The sequence below is a fragment of the Myiozetetes cayanensis genome, unplaced genomic scaffold, assembly GCF_022539395.1.
Source record: "Myiozetetes cayanensis isolate MyiCay16 unplaced genomic scaffold, myiCay2020 scf20-37, whole genome shotgun sequence".
NCBI classification, from domain to species: domain Eukaryota; kingdom Metazoa; phylum Chordata; class Aves; order Passeriformes; family Tyrannidae; genus Myiozetetes; species Myiozetetes cayanensis.
In genome coordinates this window covers 7,255,222-7,273,145 of record NW_026087412.1, presented here as the reverse complement: position 1 = coordinate 7,273,145, position 17,924 = coordinate 7,255,222, and the positions used below count along the sequence as shown (strand labels likewise).

The window sequence follows — 17,924 nt, the reverse complement described above, 5'->3', positions numbered from 1 at the left end:
CGGCACCGCGACTCGGCGTAGGGGAAGCCGGGGCTCGTGGTCGCTCCGCGTCGGGAGCGCTGAGGGGAGAGGCTGTGAGGAGGGGCCCGGCGGGGCGCCCAGGTGCGGGCAGCCGCCCCGCTGAGCCCGGAGTGCGGCAGGGCAGGGCAGGGCAGAGCGTGGTGCAGGGTCAGTCCGAGCAGCGCCGGCTCCATCCCCGCGCCTCGCTCGGGGCGGTCGCCCCCCGCTCTCGGCTCTCCCTCACGAGGAGGAGGGAGCCGTGTCCTCCGTCCGGGGACCTGCCGAGCTGAAACGAGCCTGGCTCGCCCGGTTTTGGCGGAGGAGCGGCTCCAGACGCTCAGCCCTGCGTGGCCGGCAGGAGCGCAGCCCCCGGGCGGAGCGGGCGCTCGGGCGGTGCCACAGCCCGGCTGTGCCAGGGGCTCTCTGAGGGCACCTCCGGCAGCATCGCCCCTCAGTGTCACCCCTCGGGACAGGGGCAGCGTTTGTTCTTAGCTCTCCCTTAATGTGGTGCAGGTCACGTCAGAAAGATGAGGAAGGTCGTGGTGTCCAGCCAGTCCGTCAGGACTGTGAGCATTGCACAGCGGTTTGGGACCCGGCACTGAGCAGGATGTCTAGCGCGCCTCAGCCAACATTTGTTATTATCTCCTGGGATCCACTTTTCTCCTTTAGAGTCGTGCTCTAGTTTCTTTTAGCAGTTGTCATCCGGCGCTGGGAGAGGCGCAGGTAATGCGTCTCTCAAATAGCCCGTCCTTTGGGCTCCTGTGTATTAACACAGTTGCAACCACCAGAAATTTCTGAAACCGATTTGCCTTCTGTGAGTCACGCAATGTCAACACCTGTGCTTTAACCTGCTCAATATAAAGGCTGACTATTAAGAAGAGGGAGGGGATGCTCATGCATGATTTCATTGTAGTACTATTAAAGACAACATCTGGGAAAGGAAGTGTGGTACCTCAACTTCTAATTGAACCTATTTCATAAACAGGGGGCAGGGCCAAATGTACCAATTAGTGTAAAGAGTTGTGTCAGATCCTGCATATTATAATTAGTCACGACATTAGAGGCCTGTTTGTGCATTTTTTTGTTGAAGAAATTTCAAATTTCTTTCAGTTTTTCTGACATTGAGGGGACCTTTATTTTTGTGTAGGAAGGAATTGAGTCAAAGGTGATTTGAGCAATAGCTGTTCGCTGGTAATGTTAGTGTGAAGCACATCATTATTTCTTGGTGCTCGTGGAATTTGGAGGAAAGGGCAGTCTCCTAATTCTCCACTGGAAGACCTGTTCCAAAAGTCCTAATATCTATTATATAAATCACTTCATTAAATGTATTTGTGGAGGCTTGAAAAAGCAAATATGACATGTGTCAATACATTCACTGTAGTGATTTTCATGTTAATATAACATTTATTTTTAAAAATGAGCATTTAAATTGGGCACCCTTTCAATAACCTTATTCTTCATTTTAGGTTTCTCGGCAAAAGCTTGTGAAACCAAACTTGCTACAAAAATGTAAAATTCCGTTCCCTGAAAGTGGAATTGTCTCTATAGCTGTAGCTCTGTGAAAAAATAAACTACATCACAATCATCCTCAGTTATTTAAAAAAGCAGTCATATTCTTAGAAATAAATTGGCTTTAATTAAAGAAGCTTAGGTTTAAGTTATTTGCCAGCTTGATTTTTTTTCTTACCTGTGAAGTCATCTACTCTTTGCATCGTGGTTCATATCAGAGCATCTTACATCTATATGCAAAACTGTATCCACACTTTATTTGCTCTTCAAGGGTTCATTCTCTGTGTTGGGGGGGTGGGAAAACTGTTCCATCTTCTCCAGTTCCTGCTGGATTTGTGGCTTTTGCTTGGCCCTTACCTGGTGATTGGGAAGTTCTCACCTTTGTGCACAACAGCCTGTCTTGTAAACCACAGGAAGGTTGGAAATAGCCTTGGTTTTCATTTCCTGTTTCTTCCCTGGTTATTTTTATGAGGAGTTCAGGGAGCTGTTTACAGATCTGCTGATCAAGCGGATATTCAAACTGGGTGTTTTGATGGATATGTGAAAATTGCACTTTAGGATAAAATTCTTAATATGCAGAGGGGCAAAGTGTGAATTATTGACAAAAAGCAGGTAGTAAAGCTCTGAGTTCATGTGCATAGTAAGGCTGAAATCTGGACTTGAAATCAGTGACAGCCTCCTTCAACAGATGTAAAGATGAATAAAGCCTCAGCTAAACCCACAGGCTTGGGAGTATTTTTGTGTTGGGCTTACAGCATCAAATATGGTCAAGGTCCACATCAAGTAGTCATTACTCAGATCTAAAAGGCAGAGGTTCCCTGGACCTGGGTCTGTTTATGCTTAATTAATTGCTGGATAGATGGAAAAAGTCAGCATCTTATAAATTTGTTGGCTGGCTATCTGATTGATAGATCAAAGAAATCTGTATTCTTGGGCTGAATCTCCTGTTATTTGGACATACTTAAAATGCTGTACCTGTTACTTGCTAGGTTTTATTTACATGCAGTCTTCTATACAATGAAAATGTTAATTAAAAGGTGTTTTGATTGTTTTATGGTTTATTAGGTGAAAGTATTGCTTCCATGGCTTGTTAACAATTAACATTTAAAAATAGAAGGGCAAAACTTGGTATTTGCTTTGAAGGAAATATTCCTCTGAATATTCACCCATGTGCATGCTGCAGCAGTGGAATACATAAGGATATGAGTCACTTCATTCCTACACAGTCCATAATTTTAAGAATACACAGCTAGCAAGAAAGATCTAAAATGTATGCAATTACTTTGACCTTTACACCAGCATGAGTGTTTGCAACAGCAGGTTTTAAATGGAGTCTGTGCACCAGTTAGGAAGGGACTCTTGAATTTTTGACAACTTATTCCATTGATTTTTAAGCACTGACTTATTATTTTTCATCTGTTCAGTTTTAGGCTCAGTGTCTTATAGCTCAGTAAAATGTATTTCTCATTTAAAAGAAAAGGAAGGAAGAAGAAATTTCCTCCATTTCCACACCTCTGAAACAAGCAAATCCCCCATGATATTTTAATTTGGAAAAGTATTCTAACTGTTGTAATTCTCTTTTGTAACTTAAGGAGGAAGAGAGCTGTACTCTTGGAAGATGAAGTTTGTTTGGGGAATTCATCCCAATGCTCTGACCTATTCCATGACTACGTTAGGGGCTGGAATGATGAACAGTATCTTTAATTTCTACTACGTTAAGCTTTTCCTGAACCGCTACAAAATTTCCGAAGGAGCCTTTAATCAAGCACAGGTATTGTGCAGTGGAATACTCTGATTGCCACGTTGTGCTGTGCATCTGTGCTGTTACAACAAAGTGATTTTTTTTTTTTCCTGACAAATTAATTTTGGGTGCATTGTAAAGAACTAACAGTAAATTAACGTTGAATTTAGTTAATCCATAAGCAACTGAAAGTACACGTAAAGCACATCGTTAAGAGTCTATAGAGTGAAAATCACCAGGCTTTAATTGCTGAAAAGATTTTTAACTTTGATAGCTCGTAGTAATTTTCTAAACTGATCTTGCATCTCAGCTCCATAGATAAGTTTGACATTAGTGCTTTCCTATGGACTGTTTAAGTACTTAAACACTGCATTTATTCTGGGAGTCATTATCCACGTGAGTAACTCTTGTCGTAAATGGTCTCCTGAAAGTAATGGGCCAGCTCGTGTTTTGAATTAACTCGCTGGGAGAGTAATATCTGGCCTTTGCAGGATGAAAGCCCAGATATATAAGGGTTTGAAAGAGTGAAGTCTCGGAGACAAGGAGTTTATTTCACATGTACTTGGGCACCACCTGCCTACTTAGTCACCTTATTTTATCAAGACTTCTATAAACCCGTAAAAGTCTTTAAGAATTCGATCTAGTCTGTTTTGACCAGAGGAGCTTTCATCTTTATTTCTTCTTCAAATAGAGATTTATTTTAAATAAACGTGTATTACTTCTGTGTTTTTGTAACCTCTGTAGGCTCAATCCCCTTGTGTGTGCCTTGTTTGTGGCAGGCTGTGTTTATGGTGTGGAACGCCATCAACGATCCTCTCTTTGGCTACATCCAAGACAACTCCAAACTCCGCTGCTGCGCCAGGCGCCAGTTCTCGATTCTGTACGGAGCTCCTTTGTACGGGCTGGCCTTCCTGCTGCCGTGGTTCCCCTGGAAGCACTACGAGGAGGGGGACTGGCTGTGCGGCTTCCACCTCGTGGTGTCCCTGTGTGCCTTCGATGGTTTGCTGACATTTGTGCTCCTGGCGCAGTGCGCGCTCTTTGCCGAGAGCTCCAGCAGGCACGAGAGCAGGCTGCAGCTCATCAAGTACAACCAGGTGGCCACGCTGGTTGGAGCCACGAGCATCCTCTTCTGTGGGCTCGTGTCAGATAACATGGACAACTTTGCCTACTTCCAGGCTTTCGCTGTTCTGATCGCGGCACTGGCGACGGCCTGCATGTGCTGCACGGGTAAATACAGCACCAGTCAGTATGAGCAGAGAGAAATTCACGTGGAGAGTGCTAACCTGGAAAACAGCGAGGGGGCTTTCTCCTTGGCCTCAGTGGTTTCCTTGACCAAACAGATTATGACAGAGAAGAACTTCTTGTTTTTTGTCACGATGAACTTCTTCCAAGTCTTCCACCTGGCCTTCTACAACAATTTCATGATAATCTTTGCGGATAATCTTATTCCTACGGATGTCCTTTCTTCCTCAGTCAGAAGTATCATGTATGGAGCGGGTTTTATTTGTCCTCAGGTAGGCAGTTTTTATTTTAAAGTATGAAAACCTGGTGCATTACTAGTTTGCAATATCCATTTAACACGTGACAAAATGCTGTGTCTGGCAGAAGCCACTGGCCAAAATGAAAACCAAATCTGGCTCAGCAGTGCTCTAGAAGAAAAAAGTCCCTCTTTCCAGGCTGCCCAAGTGTAAGGGGTAGTGAGAACAGACAAGCAGGCTGATAGAATGTTTAGAACAATATGAGAAATGAGTAGGCAAGGAATGAATGTTTTGTATCCTACAGGGTTTATAATACCTAAGTATAAAGGAATGAAAAACATGGTCAAGATAAAATGTTTCTAAAAGCAAAATCTACAGAATTCTGAATTCTTTTTTCTTTGGTTCTGTTTTGTAATAATGTGTATTACAGAAGAAAGACTAATCCCTTCTTCAGGAAGGTTCTGAGATAAACTGCACGAAATACCAGAAAAAATTAAAAGCCTTGTTGAAATATGTGGTATCTCAGTCAAGGAAACCAAACAAAACTCTAAAGAGCTGCTTTTGGAGAATACTGCATTCCCGTGTATTTTGTTGTTTGCTCTCTTGGTCAGCTACATTTATAGGGTAGAGAGAGACGGGCTTTTAAGAGCCCAGCGGGGAGAGGAGTAATGAACTGGAAAAGAGAAAGAGAACCCAAAAGAGTAATGTATGAGAACAAGAAAAGCAGCAAAAATATATCCCACAGAATGTAAACATACTTGTCTGCAGTGAACAAAAAATTCTTCTGTTCATTCCCTTCTAACTCCTCTCTCTGGATGTTTTAAAACTTTCACTGTGTTTACTTGCTGGATGTTGAAAGCCACGATACTCAACATCTGAGTATCCTGATGTTCATCATAGGGGCTGATGGTGTTCAGAATTTCTCAAAACCAGGCTGTTACATTCGTTAAATTGGTAAGTAATATCTATAAGAAGACAAATGAAAGTGTAACTGGAATTCACAGCTCAGTTTCAGTTGCCATTTTGGCTTTTGCTTATATAACAAAGAAACCCTCAACATACCTCCTCTGTTCCATAACTCCTGTAATTTCAGCTTTTATCCTTATCACAGGTTTAATAGTTTGGAGTTTTTTCCCCTGTGATTCAATTAGATAATGAACTTTGGAAATAAATCAGAAACTACAGAAAACAGGAAATCTTAAATAGCGTTACACTAACTATATAGCAATCACTTTTGTTGATAAAATCAGTGTGACAGTGTCAAACGACCAATCTTTCAGAAAATGTGTCTCCCTGCTCCCCAGAGACTCTTTGTCTAGAAGGTCACTGAACCATAGAGAGTTTGCTGTGACCTTATTTTTCTCAGGTTTTGTCCCTTTGAGCTCAAGATATAATAAGAGAATTCTCTGATGGCAATGTCCTGAACTTCACTTACTAGAAAAACAGTCAAACTGTGTAAAATAAAGCTCCTTTTTATGAACTCTGCTTCAGTGGCCTCTACCAAACTAGAATTCAGCTTCTGCTTTAGGTCCTTTGTAGTAGTTGGGTGTGAAGAATACAACCTGCCTACAAGGAAAAACGTTGCTGAAACATAGGCAAACAAATCTGAATTTGCATCATTAAGTTCCTATTTGCCTTGGAAATACACACTCTTAGAAACATGCAAGGAGTAAGGAATTTTCCAAGTCATGAGTACTTCCTGAGACAGGGTTGTTTGGCAATTACAGGGAGCCAGGATCGTGGTGTTTACAATAGCAGGCATTACGTGGCACGTTTCTCCAAAATCCCTGAAAACAGCCAGGGGGAAGAGCATGTTTAAGTTTCTTAGAAGGAAATTATTTTTTTTCTTATATCAACCTCCCAGATTTGTTTTACCTCCCTGATCAGGGGTGTGAGTAGAAATCTTGAGCTGTTTCCCAATGGCATTTGCCACGGTCATCTTTGTGTGACCGGAGCATCCTGGGCTGATTTGTTATGTTAAAGCATTTCAACGTGGGAACAAGTGTAGGAGGAGAATTCTTTCCTGTTCTTCATCTGAATATTGCCCAGCCCAACTCTGCAACACGGAAGAAAGGAGAAAATGTGTGTCTCTGTAATGAGTTTGTATTTTTGTGACAGTGATGAGGACCACGTACACGAAGATGGTGCCACGGGCTCATATAATAAAAAGAACATAATTCATTACAATATAGAAGAATTACATGTGGTTCATATTGTATTTGGCACTTAATGCCATTTTCATGACTTTGCCTGTCATTAGAGTCTCAGAATCTACTGCTTGCTACCATTGGCAAAATTAAAATTCAGCCGTGCACATTGTCCTCTGGCATCTGCCTTTCTTTGCTTGTAAAATCTCTGACTTACTTAGATAAAGCTATCTTGGTGAGCTTGCTGGTTGTTTGTTTTTTTTTAGTTAAAGGGTCATGCTTAATTTATATAAATATCAGTGAAAACAGCAATATTAATGAAAAAACAATTGCTGAAAATATTTCTTATCAACAGTTAAAATTCAAATGGTGAGGTGCTTGGTTTACAGTTAACGTACTGCAAAGTTAGTTGTTTAAGGGACATAAAAAATAAAGACCATGAGCATTAAAGAATAGTTAGGCAAGGTGGGAAACAATATTTTCCTTGGCATGTAGCAGCTCTCAGCCAGTTTGTGAGTGGAAGGAGACTGTACCTGGTAGAGGTAGCACAGAATGAGCCAGCAGACAGCCCTCTTTGTTCAATTTCTATTTTTTTATTTGGATTGAATTTCCTAGACAGGGCTGTTGGCTGGGTTTTGTTTTTTTAATGGGTGGTAATAATCTGTGTCTGGTCTGTGTTTTAGAGCTCTCCCGGTGCTGAGACACTGTGCTATACTTTTCATCCTTTATTTGTATATATTATCTTTTCAGTGCCTTGTTCTTCTCAGTCAGGCTTCGTTGAAGAAGTTTGGTTATTACAGAGTCATCCTGTTTTCCTTTTACTACGAAGGAGTAGCTGCTGCTGTGATGTTTTTTCTAGGGCAAGAACACTATTATCTGTTGGCATTTTATCTCACAACAAACATGTAAGTAAATACACTCCCCTGTTCACAGACACAGCTTGAGTACTTCTAACCCAGTGGACATTTGCTTTTAGTACCATGAAGGTTCTGCCGTGGCTTTTATGCTCTTCATTCTGGTTCCCTTGTCAGAAAAGTTGAAACTCCAGTTACAACTTTCCTCAGCTTTATTTTATTCTCCTTCAACTTTTAATTTCTGCTTCAAAAAAAAAAGTATCTTATGATACATGGAAAACCTTATTTAAAAATAAAGAGCTGTTTGTATCAGAATAATGTTACAGCATTTTAATTCTTCGTTTTATATTTCATTGTTGTCTTTCTACACATTCTTTCCTGCCTTCCTTTACTTCATCTTTTCTTTTCCCCCACTTTCATTCTTGTTTTCAGTCACAGAACTGTAACACTGAATTGTGTGAACAGTAAATTGAATTTCATTGTCTGCATATTTTAAATGATGAAGAGGTATTTTGATTTCCCCAGGAAAAAAATTCGAAGGTACCCAAAGACTCTGTGTTTAAAGAGCTGTTTGTCCAAAGCCTCTTGTTAGTAAAGTCTCATCCCACCCAAACTTTAATAAGACGTGGAAATTGTACTATTTGAGTTTATATTTTAATTTAGCCATTTCTTAAGAAGCAGCTTTTTGTGTGTGTTTAAATGCATATATATGTGTGTATATAGATATATCTATATATACACAGTAAATACATATATAAGAATGCATGTAAAATATTCTTAGTATTTTAATTCTCTCACCTTGAAGTTTGTCTTCCATGTGGTCTTTCCAGCCACGCTCATGCCCTTTTCAGATCTGAAGAGCAAATTTTCAGTTTCCCCTTTTTTCTAAGGTGTTTCTTTTCTCTTGGTCATTTTAAGTGCCATTTACTGATAATGTCATTTACTGTCAAAGTATTCATGACCTTTTACACCAATGTCCAGGAAAAAAAAAGCAAAAAAAACCTCCCCACCTTTTAGGTTTGCATATTGATTTCTAATTCTCAACTAAGAACAGATCTAGTAATGTTTTCCTGCTTAAACAGATAAATCCCCATGTTTTAAAGAACATCTCAGCTCTGTGTGTTTGGGGAAATATCAGTGCTCGGGAGGAGGGTGTTACGGAATGCCAGTTATATTTTTATTATGGAACTGAAAATAAGAACTGTGAACATCTGAAATCCTTTGTTTTCCTTCAGGGTTGTTGTCCAAGCCTCCTTCAGTTTGTTCAATTTGCCTTTGGCTGATATTGTTGATGCAGATTTGGTGAAGCACAAGCGCAGGTATGTCAGTGCTTCCTGGTTTCCTGTAAATGTGCTCTTTGCCTTCTTACTCTCCCCCGGGTTAAACTGTGTCAAAGTAAAGGCAGAGAATTATCTGGGATCCTTGATAACAGAAGTACTTTTTGTAAGAGCAACTTAACATAAGTAAAGATAAGAACTTGAGTAAAGTTTCCTGCAGTTACTTCAGCAATTTAAACAGATTATTATGTAACTTCTAGTTTTTATTAGGCTGTAATTTAAGCCAAGTCCTTCTGATTCTTGTGGGTTTGTTTTTGTTAGCTTCAATTGAATTATTTTGTAACTATATACATCTATTGTTCATTTATGGAATTTTCTGAATAAGGCCTTTTGGAGATGCAAAAGGCCCTAAGAGAGCTTTGCCTCTGCTACCTAAAGTGCAAATTCCGAGGTCTAACTGGTTGCCGTTATCTCCCTGAAATAAAAGTGATAAAACCTGCTGTGGCATAGCAGATTGCAACTCTTGGATCTTTCAGATTTTTACCAAAGTGCACAGAAGTCTCTGTTGGTTCCATCAATGTTTATGCAGGTGCAGATACAGCCCTGGTCACTCTGTTGAAGAACTGGCTCCTCAAAAGTGAGAGCTGTTGCTTCCATGAGGAAAAAGATTGCCTCCTTTTCTGGCCTCATGCACAGAAAACCTGAAGTTGTAATTAATTCTCCATGCACTCTTCACTCTAACTCCAGTAATTACTCAAAGTGCACAAAGTTGAACCTGAGTGCAAGTAATTCTATAATCAAGGCTAAGTTATATATATACATATATATATATATATATAGACACCCCCCAAGGTTCATTAGCTTTCATTTCAAATAAATTTAAATTTCATTCTGATAGTAGATGTTTGCTATAACGTGTGAACTAGATAAAGATCATGATATTTAGCCTTTGCATATTATCAGGATTTTTTAAATCACTATTGTACTTAATACTCCTGTAAGTTTTTGCCGTGCATTAATTTGTTTCTTCCCCTAAATATTTTAGATCACCACTTTCCTCTATGGTTTTTGGTACCAATGCTTTATTTACCAAGCCTGCCCAATCTTTGGCTCCAATGCTTGTGGTTAAAGTGCTAAATCAATTTGGATATAGGAACCTGAATAATGTAGTTGGTCATCCTGATGCAAGGTGAGTTCACAAGGGATACTTAGAAATTACCATGAAATACTCCTGTAATCTGAAAAGCAAATTGATCAGCAATTAGTTGGCTCTCTACCTAATTTGGAAAAGCAAAGGATGTGTTTCAGCAGTTGGTTTCTGTTTGAGATCACCTAATGGCTCTTATTAAGATCATGTTGTTGGCTTCTGCTTTTTGTTTATCTCATAAACCTGCTTCCTTAAATACACAATCCTAATGGGTTGCATTTGAGATACATTTCTGTCTGAGAGAAAGCAGTATAACAACTGGAGGGGGGGAATTTGCCTGCAGTAGGAGTGTATAATTTTGGCTTCAATTCTAATGCTAATGATTTCACTGCAGTCCCTGGAGACCTTCACGCACAGCACGAAGCTGTGGGTTTAGTTAGCCTGTTGGACATGGGGGGGCTTTTCTAAAACCAAATTAACAGGGAATCACTACCCTGAAAGGGTCATAGGCTGTATTTATGACCATCGAGAGGAAGTGGAAACATAAGGAATAGCTGAAGGCAGAATTAAAAGGCAAAAATCAGTCCTAATTAGGCTTTACTTGAGAGACCAGCATGAATATCCTGAGAAACTACACAGCTCTCCTAAATTCTGAGTAAAAAGCTTTAAAAATAGGTAAAGACAATTTTACATGAACTTTTGTTGGAACAGCCCTTGAAGGAGGAAGGTCTGGTTAGGAGAATGTTTCACATTTGAGGACTTTTCTAAAAAAATGTGTGAGGACAAGCATGACATAAAAGAACAACAGGTGGTCTTCAGAAATGGATCCAGACTGAAGCAAAGGCAGTTTGAGGCTGTGTGAGAACAGTTAATTTTATTTTAATGCAGTCTGTAGATAGCCAGTGAGATGATGTGAAGAGGACATGAACCTCATTATAATGTCAAATAAGATGAGTGATTTTTGCAGAAGAGTAGTAGCTTGAACTGGATGTGGATATGAGAGGGCTGAATATATTCATCTTGATGATTCAGAGAAATTTTGACTTGAAACATAACAACTGCAGTTCTGATGCCTTTCAATCAGAGAAATGATCCCTTTGTGGATGGATTTTAAATCACAGTAGCTATAAATCTTTTTATCCCCAGTAGGTAGCCCCTGGACTATAGCAACAATAAATTTATTGTATAGAGAGCTGAAATACTTTGAATGCCTCTAAAACCTATATTTTCACTTGAGTCATGCTGAAATTTGATTTATTTCACTAGGGCCAGGAACAGCATAAAGGCACAAAGCTGAGATTAGTTAATCAGAGCACCTGAACTATATTATGTATTTCTCTTGCCCGTCTCTTCAGAAATAATTTCTGAAATATGAAGCAGTCTGCCTGTGTTTTCTGTACATATATGTGTGAACAGGCATGTCCTTTGCTTGCAGATGCTCAGCATGGACACACATAGACCAGACTACTCCAGGTTGTTTCTAGGGAGTCAGTTTGCCCATGGCAATGTACTCAGACCATTGACTGAGCTAAAATTACTTATATATATATTAAAAACCTATCAGCTGATCTCATCTTTCAGCCATAGGCAGGCAGCTAAAACAGACTTGCCCCAGGACAAAGTTGTTTGAAGACAAACAGAAACTGAATTCAAGAGATTGTTTAAAGTATGCTCAAGCTGTTTTGGAAAAAAAAAACCTCAAAACAAAAGAATTTCACAGAGGTGAAGAATATCTAATGAAGTATTATGACCCATGCCAGTACCATCTCAGCTGTGTCCTTCCTCCTCCTCCAAAGCTGGCAATATCTATCAAGTGTTTTGGAAAGCCTTTGCTTTATTAGGTGTAGTGGCTGGGAGTTGTGAAGATAACACAGAGGACCCCTATTCTGCATTAAAAAGATGTTTGGGCCTTGAATAAATATGTCTTAAGAGTTTCCAGCAGTGTTGTTTCCTGGAAGAAGACAGAAGATGCAGCTCAAACCCACAAACTATTTGTCCATTCTAAATTATCTAGTTTTTTTCTTGAGCTGAAAGTTAAACTGTAGCAACAATAATGGAGCAGCTAATCCTGGGAACCATTTCCAGGCACAGTAAGGACAATAAAATCATCAGCATAGCCAGCATGGCTTCACCAGGGGGAAGGGAGTCGTGCCTGACCAACTTGATAAACCCGTGCCGTGAAATGCCCGGCCTGGGAGCCGAGGGAAGGCAGTGGGAATTGTCTGCCTGGGCTTCAGGGAGGCCTCTGGCACTGCCTCCCTCCTGGACAAGCTGCTGAAATATGGGCTGGCCGAGCAGCCAGTGGGATGGGTTCAAAAGTGTCAGGCCCAGAGGGTGGGCAGCAGGCCCAGGAGGTCTCCTTGGGGGCAGTGACTGAGCCCTGCGGGCTGGGCCGGCCCCATCCTGCTCAACATCTGCAGTCATGGCCAGGGGAATGGGGCAGGATGGACCCTCAGGAAGTTTGGTGATGACTCAAAAGTGGGAGATGTGGCTGATGCATCAGAGGGTCATGCTGCCATCCACAGGGATCTGACAGGCTGGAGAAATGGGATGACCTGGCATCTTGGGATGCACTGGGCAAAGTCTTGCCAGCAGGTCAAAGGAGGTGATCCTTCCCCTCTGCTCCCATTAGACCACATCCTTAGGAAATGCGGTCACTGCACAGCAGTTAAGCAATTTGTAGTGGGAGGTAGTTAAAGAAGTATTTTTTAATATCCCTAAAATTTGAACAATAGCTTGCAGAATGGAGCAGTCCTGGGTTGTGGATTTTTCTTTTGTTCCATCATCATAGCAAAGCATTACCTGCCCTGTATGGCTTGGGGTGTTTTTTTGTTGTTGTTTGGGGTTTCTTTTTTTAGTTTGGCTCGGATTTTTTTTTTTTTTTTGCTGTGAAAAAGATCCCTAGTTTAAAACCTCCCTCTTCTGGAGAGCCACTGCAACTACCACCAGCTTCTCTTGGCAGCGCTTTTCAAATTCATCCTTCAGAATGAAGTTTTTTGGCAGCAACTCTTCATTATTTATGGAAGGCACTTTAAACTGTTAATGCTTTCATACTGAATTACTGGACTACCTGACATTCTGTTCAGAGTGATGTTAGGGCTGTTTAGTGACAGATTGTATGTTTTATTCCTGTGTGTGCAAAAAAAAAAGGCAGACATGGAAATGTCTGAATTTACTTGTTCAGCTGTAGTTATGATGAAATCTGAGCTCTGCTCTTGATTTATCCCAGTCCCTTAATGACATATTTTCCTGTTCCTTATTCTGTGTTCTACAGATCTATTTCATAATTCCTGCAATAACTTAAGGTTTTACAGTACAATAGGTAATACTGTTTTTCTTAAATCCATATTGTTCCACTGGAACCAAATCAGGATTGCACCAGTGTGAGCGATTTTGCAGATGTTCTTTCTTATTTTGTCCTTCCTGAAATCCCTGTGTAAAGACAGAATAATTTTAGTACTGAAAACTGCAATGCTCTTTAGTGTGCAGGGACAGGCCAAAGGTGGGCCTTGTTTCCTCGTAGGTGGACTGGGAATGCAATTGAAAACAGGCCAGTGAACAACATCCAAGTGGTAAATTATTGTCACTGCCAGTAAACCTTGGCTGTGGACCAGTGGCCTGCTAGTGAACACTTCCAGTCCTAAATGCAATTGCCCAAGTGATGAAGTGATTCACTTGTGAGCCTGTGGGTTTTGCTTTCTCGTGTGGCATCAGCAGGTACGTGGCCTGAGATAAACTGGGCTCGTTTATGAGGGTGTGAGTGTACAAAGGAATAAATCTGGGCTGTATTCTCTCTGCTAAATGGAGTGATGAGACATGAGGTGATTCTTTTATGATTCAAAGAAACTCTGAATTGTTTAAAAACCTGTTGGAGGTTTTGTTTGGGGATTTTTCTCCACACATTTTCAGGGATTTTGGCTGGCTGTAGCTGTTCTGTGAGTCTCCTCTCTCATCCCTGAATGCTAAGGAAAAAAAAAAAAAGAGAAAGTAACATAAACTGCCTCATGGAGAGAAAGTTCATTTAGGGGCTGTTTCTCAGCTTGAGTTGACTTTCCTGATATTTAAGTAATTAGAATCCAATAATTAACAGAATGCCAGTAGCTAATGATTCCAGCTACCAGATGAATGCCAAAATGCAGGCTTTGAGCTGTCAGCAACCATACTGTTCATAAAAGGGAACTCATTTAATTCTTGCATTTTCCTTTTTGAGTCATATTTGTTGATGCTTTTATTTCTTATTCATTAGAGAAGGTTTAGATGAGGAGTTACCATGCATCCAGTAGAAGAAATGAAAGTTCATTTCACATGTATTTTTTTATGATTTATATTACTTTGTAATCATTTATTTTAAACCCAAATGTAATAGGGCTTGATATTTCAAACAGTCCTTTAGACCACACCTGAATTTTGTGCATTAATCATCACTTCCATCTAGCACTCAGCAACTAAACCAACACACGATGTGGAAAGCACAGATTTTAACTTAAATAATTCCATATTAAAATGTTTGCTTGAAATGTTTTCTGCTTTTCTTTCTCTTCCAGATTTTTCAGTCTTACTAAAGCTTTTCGGATACTCTATTCTATAACTGGATGATACTGCTTAAATTGATTTCTATATTACATAATATAGATGAGTACTACAGTAGTGAACAGGATTTCTTAGGTTGCCTAGAGTGTATTAAAATTAACTCTTTGAGTGCTAATTGTCTGATTTCCTCCCAGCTGTTATGAAAGGAGAAAACAAAATAAAATATATTCCACGTATTTGTATGTAGAATTAGAAAATACTGTTGAAATTCATTTGATACCTGATATATGTATATATTTCTTTGACTTAGAATTGACTGTACAGTAACATGTCTATGTGCATAGAATGGGACTGCTTGAAAAGGAATGTGCTGTGAATTGAGCAGGCAAGTTAATCTTCCTACTGAAAAGCTGTGTTTCCCTGTCTTCCCCAGGACATTTTTAGATCTCCATGATGCCATGTTCAACCTGATCTGCCTGGTTCCACTTTGCATTGCAGTCATGCAGGTGCTGACGTGGACTCCCTTTTCCATCCAGAACAGCCACATGACAGCTGTACACTAAACACAACCCCCTTGGGCAGCGCCTCTTCTGCTCAGCTCAACCACTAAAGGGTTGGTGTGATTTTCAGGTGAAAAAGCAAAATTGCCAGGCAGTTTGAGCTCTTTATAAGTTGCACTCAGCCTTGATGCTGAGCCTACAGCTGAGTTTTTCCTAGTTTGGTCGTTTTCTTTTAGTGGGTGTTATCCTTAATTACTTTATTTGAAGTAATTTCTGGTCTGTACTGATCGCTGTTAACTCACCTGAAGAATGGATATGGCGGATCAGGTAAAGGAATCCCAACCCAGCCATGGAATTCAAGGGAGCTGTATTTTCTTAAGCTTACTGGTGGATTAATTTTGCCATACTGATAAAACAGCAGATCTCTGAAGTTAATCTGGAAGATTCTGGTGGACATCCCTCAGCAGGGATGGCAGGGAGATGAAGGGAGAAATTTAGATGGTGTGTGGCTGGCCAATATAACACAAATCTGACAGCTGCTCCAGGCAAGAGTAACAATCTACCCTGGGAAAGTCTGGGTAGGGCTAAAGAAGAAAAAGATTAAAATGCTGTTCAGTGGTGCTGGATGTGGAAAAAGCTCCAGAAGTCCTCACTGGCTTCCTGAATATCTCTTGGTGGTGGAAGGCAGATGCAGTTTTCTGGCTCTAAATGGGAAAATTATTTTGAAGGTACCATATAGTCAGTACTTCATACAGAATGTCAAGTGGCAAGAAGGACATCAGTGTGTGGGTGTAATAATGCCCAGTTAGGTGGATAAATCTAAGCACAGACAGTTACTGAAGTAAACTCTACCTGCTTAGTAATGTTACAGGGGCAAACTCATCTGGTGTGTGACAACTGAAGTTATTTTCTGATTAATTCTTACCGAAATCCTTTTAGTCAAGCTTTTAAATGGATCCTGTGATTTTTATAAAATTACAATTTTTGGATAAAATTTCAGAAACATTGAGTTCTGTCTTGTAATGATAAGAAACATTAGCCTGTTTACAATATTCCTGTTCAATAAATATTATTTTTCCTCAGTATATCCAATGTCTAATTGGTAGTTTAAGCATAATATAGTAATTTTGGTTTTGTTCTTTGTTTTGCCTGGGCAAATGTAATTCTTAGAAGCACCTTTCTTATGGAGTGCCAGTCACTTGAAAGTACAAGAAGATACATTGTGGATCCCAATTTTAAAGTGGATCCCAGTTTTAAATTTAAAGTGCTGAGCCAGCTTATTTCCAAGGCTCTACGTTGGAAAAGAAAGGAGTGTAAGATGAGACCCTGCATTTTGCTGGACAGCAGCACAACTTAATGAAAAAGGTTGAGATTGGAAATACCAGAGCTGAAAAAAAAATAGTCTTTTGTGCCTCAGTTTTTACATTTGCAGAGCAGAAATAACATCATTTGCTTGCCTTTTTTTTTTGAAGTGCGAAGTGCTTTCAAGGCGATGAGTGAAAAAGTGGGATAGCATCGTTAAATATTTACAAATCCAAATGAACCCTTTGATAGGAATATGAAGATTTATGTGAAAATGTAAGAAGCCAGAAGTGTGGTGAAGTTTTAAGTTGTGTTATCTGGTTTTTCTCTGCCTTGTCAGAGATGCCGTTATTCATTTGCATTGTACATGCTGATGGAATTGTGTACACATTCCAGCATCACTTGTGTAAATATTCCTTGGATATGTAAATACAAATACCAGAGCAGATACCGCCTGTGTGTTTAGATTCTGAATTTTAAAAGATCCCTGCCTTGTGTGTGTTAATTTTGTGTCTTAAAGGCAGGATCAAAAGCCAAAGGACAAAAATCTGAAGAAATTTAAGTTAATATAATCTTTGATTCATTCTTTGAAAGTCTTCTCCCTGACAGTTCCTTTAAAATGGTAATAAATACATTTAAATAGTCTTCTTTACTGTTTCTGTAGTTCCTAAGTTTGCTGTGTTCATCCTATCCTTGTAGAATATATATTTTGATGGGTGAAAATGTTATTGTACCACAAATAGAGTTTCTTAGGTGACTCTGTTTGTTACTTATTTCTCATACTGAATTATTAGAACACAATGTGCAACTGGAAGAGTACTGTGCTGTAGAACAAGAAATCGAATAAGTCTAATAAGGTTTTAAGAGTCAAAATTGCATCAAGGATTCTTTGAAATTATCAGAATTATTTTTTTTCCCGGAAAATGTTTGGTAACAACACCATTCAATTTGCTGAAATAAGAAAAGAGTAAGGAGTGACCTGACTGAAGGCACAGCTCTACAAACTGCTGCATCTTTAGAATTAAGATAGGAAAAGTAAATAGTCAAAGATGTCTAAGCAAGACAGGCTGAAGATAGGGGACATCAACTGTAGAATAAACCAGTTTAGAAAGCCAATCTGAGAAATACAATACAGATTACTTAATATGTAAAATATCAATAATTTTCCGAATTTTTTATGTATTCTGCCATTTGTCTGTCCTATTTCTCTTGCTATAGGGGCAGGGAAAAAACTGTCTTTCATTGCACTGATAGTCAATCCAAAAGAGGACTTAAAAGTGCTTTAAATTTGGGTGGTATCTTACTACAGGAGTAGAAGGTTGGCACTGTGCTGTGACTGACATGGCTTATTCTGCATTTCTCTGTCACCCACTAAACCTTGCTATCCTCTGCTAAACCTACATCATTGGTTTTGGCCGTGAATCAAGAAAAGGATGATC

General features: G+C 39.8%; 1 protein-coding gene across 1 annotated transcript; it reads left to right on the top strand.

Moving 5' to 3' along the window:
• The first annotated feature begins 570 nt into the window (after positions 1–570).
• LOC126640946 (transmembrane protein 180-like) lies at positions 571–16,121 on the top strand. Its single transcript, XM_050317183.1, has 7 exons — positions 571–723; positions 3,102–3,280; positions 4,030–4,764; positions 7,626–7,780; positions 8,965–9,048; positions 10,052–10,195; positions 15,117–16,121. The coding sequence occupies exons 2-7, from the start codon at positions 3,128–3,130 to the stop codon at positions 15,244–15,246; spliced, it is 1,401 nt and encodes a 466-aa protein (XP_050173140.1). The 5' UTR covers positions 571–723; positions 3,102–3,127; the 3' UTR covers positions 15,247–16,121.
• Positions 16,122–17,924: the final 1,803 nt, after the last annotated feature.

What these genes read in the sequence shown, in the direction of transcription:
- LOC126640946 (XM_050317183.1), top strand. Translation starts at nt 3,128, where the DNA reads ATGAAGTTTGTTTGGGGAATTCATCCCAATGCTCTGACCTATTCCATG. An exon ending in CGGGTTTTATTTGTCCTCAG is followed by an intron (nt 4,765 to 7,625) that starts GTAGGCAGTTTT and finishes TTATCTTTTCAG; the next exon opens with TGCCTTGTTCTTCTCAGTCA. An exon ending in GTTGGTCATCCTGATGCAAG is followed by an intron (nt 10,196 to 15,116) that starts GTGAGTTCACAA and finishes TGTCTTCCCCAG; the next exon opens with GACATTTTTAGATCTCCATG.